We start from the raw sequence: 1,868 nt of genomic DNA, 5'->3' as shown, positions 1-1,868 counted from the left end.
AATTAAAACCCACAATTTCATTCATTTCCTTGTTAAAAAATTAAAGCCACAAATTGATGCAAACCATTGAAGAAAATTTAATAAAAATTTGAAGTGTTTTTGGAGCCATTTTTCAGAAAAAAACCATGGGCTATGATTTTTTAAAATTTTGGGATTTTATTAAATTGGCCGTAACTTGAAAAATTGAAGTCAGAATTAGCTTAAACTTTCTACACAGCATAAAGATATCAATATGTATCAGAAAATGTAATAAAAATTTGGGGTGATTTCGGAGCCATTTTTCGGAAAAAAACCATGGGCTATAGCCTTTTAAAAAGGGAACTGAGCCCTTAAAATATTTTTATTAAAAGAGAATAGCCCTTGGGTATTTTTCAAAATTTTGGGATTTTATTAAATTGGCTGTAACTTGAAAAATTGAAGTTAGAATCAGCTTAAACTTTCTACACAGTATAAGGATATCAAAATGTATCAGAAAATGTAATAAAAATTTGGGGTGATTTTGGAGCCATTTTTCGGAAAAAACCATGGGCTATAGCCTTGGGTATTTTTCAAAATTTTGGGATTTTATTAAATTGGCTGTAACTTGAAAAATTGAAGTCGGAATCACCTTAAACTTTCTACACAGCATAAGGATATCAAAATGTATCAGAAAATGTAATAAAAATTTGGAGTGATTTTGGAGCCATTTTTTGAAAAAAACCATGGACTAATTTTGCTTGTAAGTTCCCAAGAATTTGGTTATATAAATTTTGTTTGCTGCTTTCTAGCTAACTGGTTTTGTAATCAAAGTTGTAGTAACCATTCTTTAAAATCAATGTGAAACTTGTAGATCTAATTTCTGTTATCTTATTGTACCTTTTAATACATATCTAGTTGCTTGTGAAAATTCAACTATTGTAACAAATCGTGGTACATTTCAATGGCCAGTAACACCTGTTGGGTCACTAGCTTTCCTTACTTGTCCTCATGGTCCTATTGGAGCTAGAGCTATTAGACAGTGTAGAAGGAATGGTGTATGGGACACTCATGATATATCAAACTGTGCTGATCCTAAGATTACTGCTGAATTTGTTAGCATAGCTGATGTAAGTATACTAATTAAGTCTTGATTTGGTATATCCTTGCTTCTTTTCTTCTTATTAGACTAATGTAACTGCTGAAAATGTTGTACAAGTTGCTCAAAATCTCTCAGAAGTGGTTATGACGGCAAGTCAGCCTGGTGATCAGAATGAATATAATCTACGCAATGTGTCATCACTCCTTGTTCAAACTGCTAATTTATTCTCTAGTCCTAATGTAATCACAGTGCTATCTACTAAAGAGGTTTCTATGGTATGAAATGGAGTGCTTATTAGATACACCCACATGCTTTATGATGCTTAATCATTTTGTTTATACAGGCAACTAAGAGCACTGTTGAAATACTTGATAATGTACAAGAATGGCCGTCACCAGTAGTAGCTACGCAATCAAATAAGTATGAAGTACTATGCAGATAATTGATTCATGATTATTTTTTCAGTATCATCCAGTCATTTGAAAGGATAGTAGAAGCATTAATAAGTCAAGAGAACTTTACTAACTTGATAATCATTGAAACTGGCATTGCATTTCAGGGACTTAGAGTAAGATAGGCTCAGTGTATTATTATCATGTGGTGTCTTATGTACATGTAGGTCCAAAAGACAAATTTCAGTAGTATAACATTTTCTGGATCACCATTGAGTAAGATACAATTGGTTTATCTTCATTACACATTTCAGATGATTTTCATGTAGCTGGGATAACTGATGACCCAGTATCATATGATATCAGTAATTCTGGTTTAGCTACCATAAGATTGCCTGCTAGCATTAGCAATGTGACTG

General features: G+C 32.3%; 1 protein-coding gene across 1 annotated transcript in view; it reads left to right on the top strand.

Moving 5' to 3' along the window:
• Nucleotides 1-873: 873 nt before the first annotated feature.
• Nucleotides 874-1,868, top strand: part of LOC105315179 (adhesion G-protein coupled receptor G2-like) — a gene marked incomplete at its 5' end in the record, with an annotated part of 2,745 nt that continues 1,750 nt past the window's right edge. Inside the window, 6 exons of the mRNA XM_011409724.2 lie at nt 874-1,085; nt 1,144-1,332; nt 1,401-1,477; nt 1,523-1,625; nt 1,677-1,725; nt 1,779-1,814. Of these exons, the coding sequence (XP_011408026.1) occupies nt 874-1,085; nt 1,144-1,332; nt 1,401-1,477; nt 1,523-1,625; nt 1,677-1,725; nt 1,779-1,814 (666 nt within the window). The remainder of the gene's footprint in view (nt 1,086-1,143; nt 1,333-1,400; nt 1,478-1,522; nt 1,626-1,676; nt 1,726-1,778; nt 1,815-1,868) is intronic.

Source organism: Amphimedon queenslandica, unplaced genomic scaffold (assembly GCF_000090795.2).
Source record: "Amphimedon queenslandica unplaced genomic scaffold, v1.1 AMPQUscaffold_11591, whole genome shotgun sequence".
Taxonomy (NCBI): Eukaryota; Metazoa; Porifera; class Demospongiae; order Haplosclerida; family Niphatidae; genus Amphimedon; species Amphimedon queenslandica.
The sequence above is the reverse complement of the archived record's forward strand: the minus strand, read 5'-3'. Positions and strand labels throughout refer to the sequence as shown.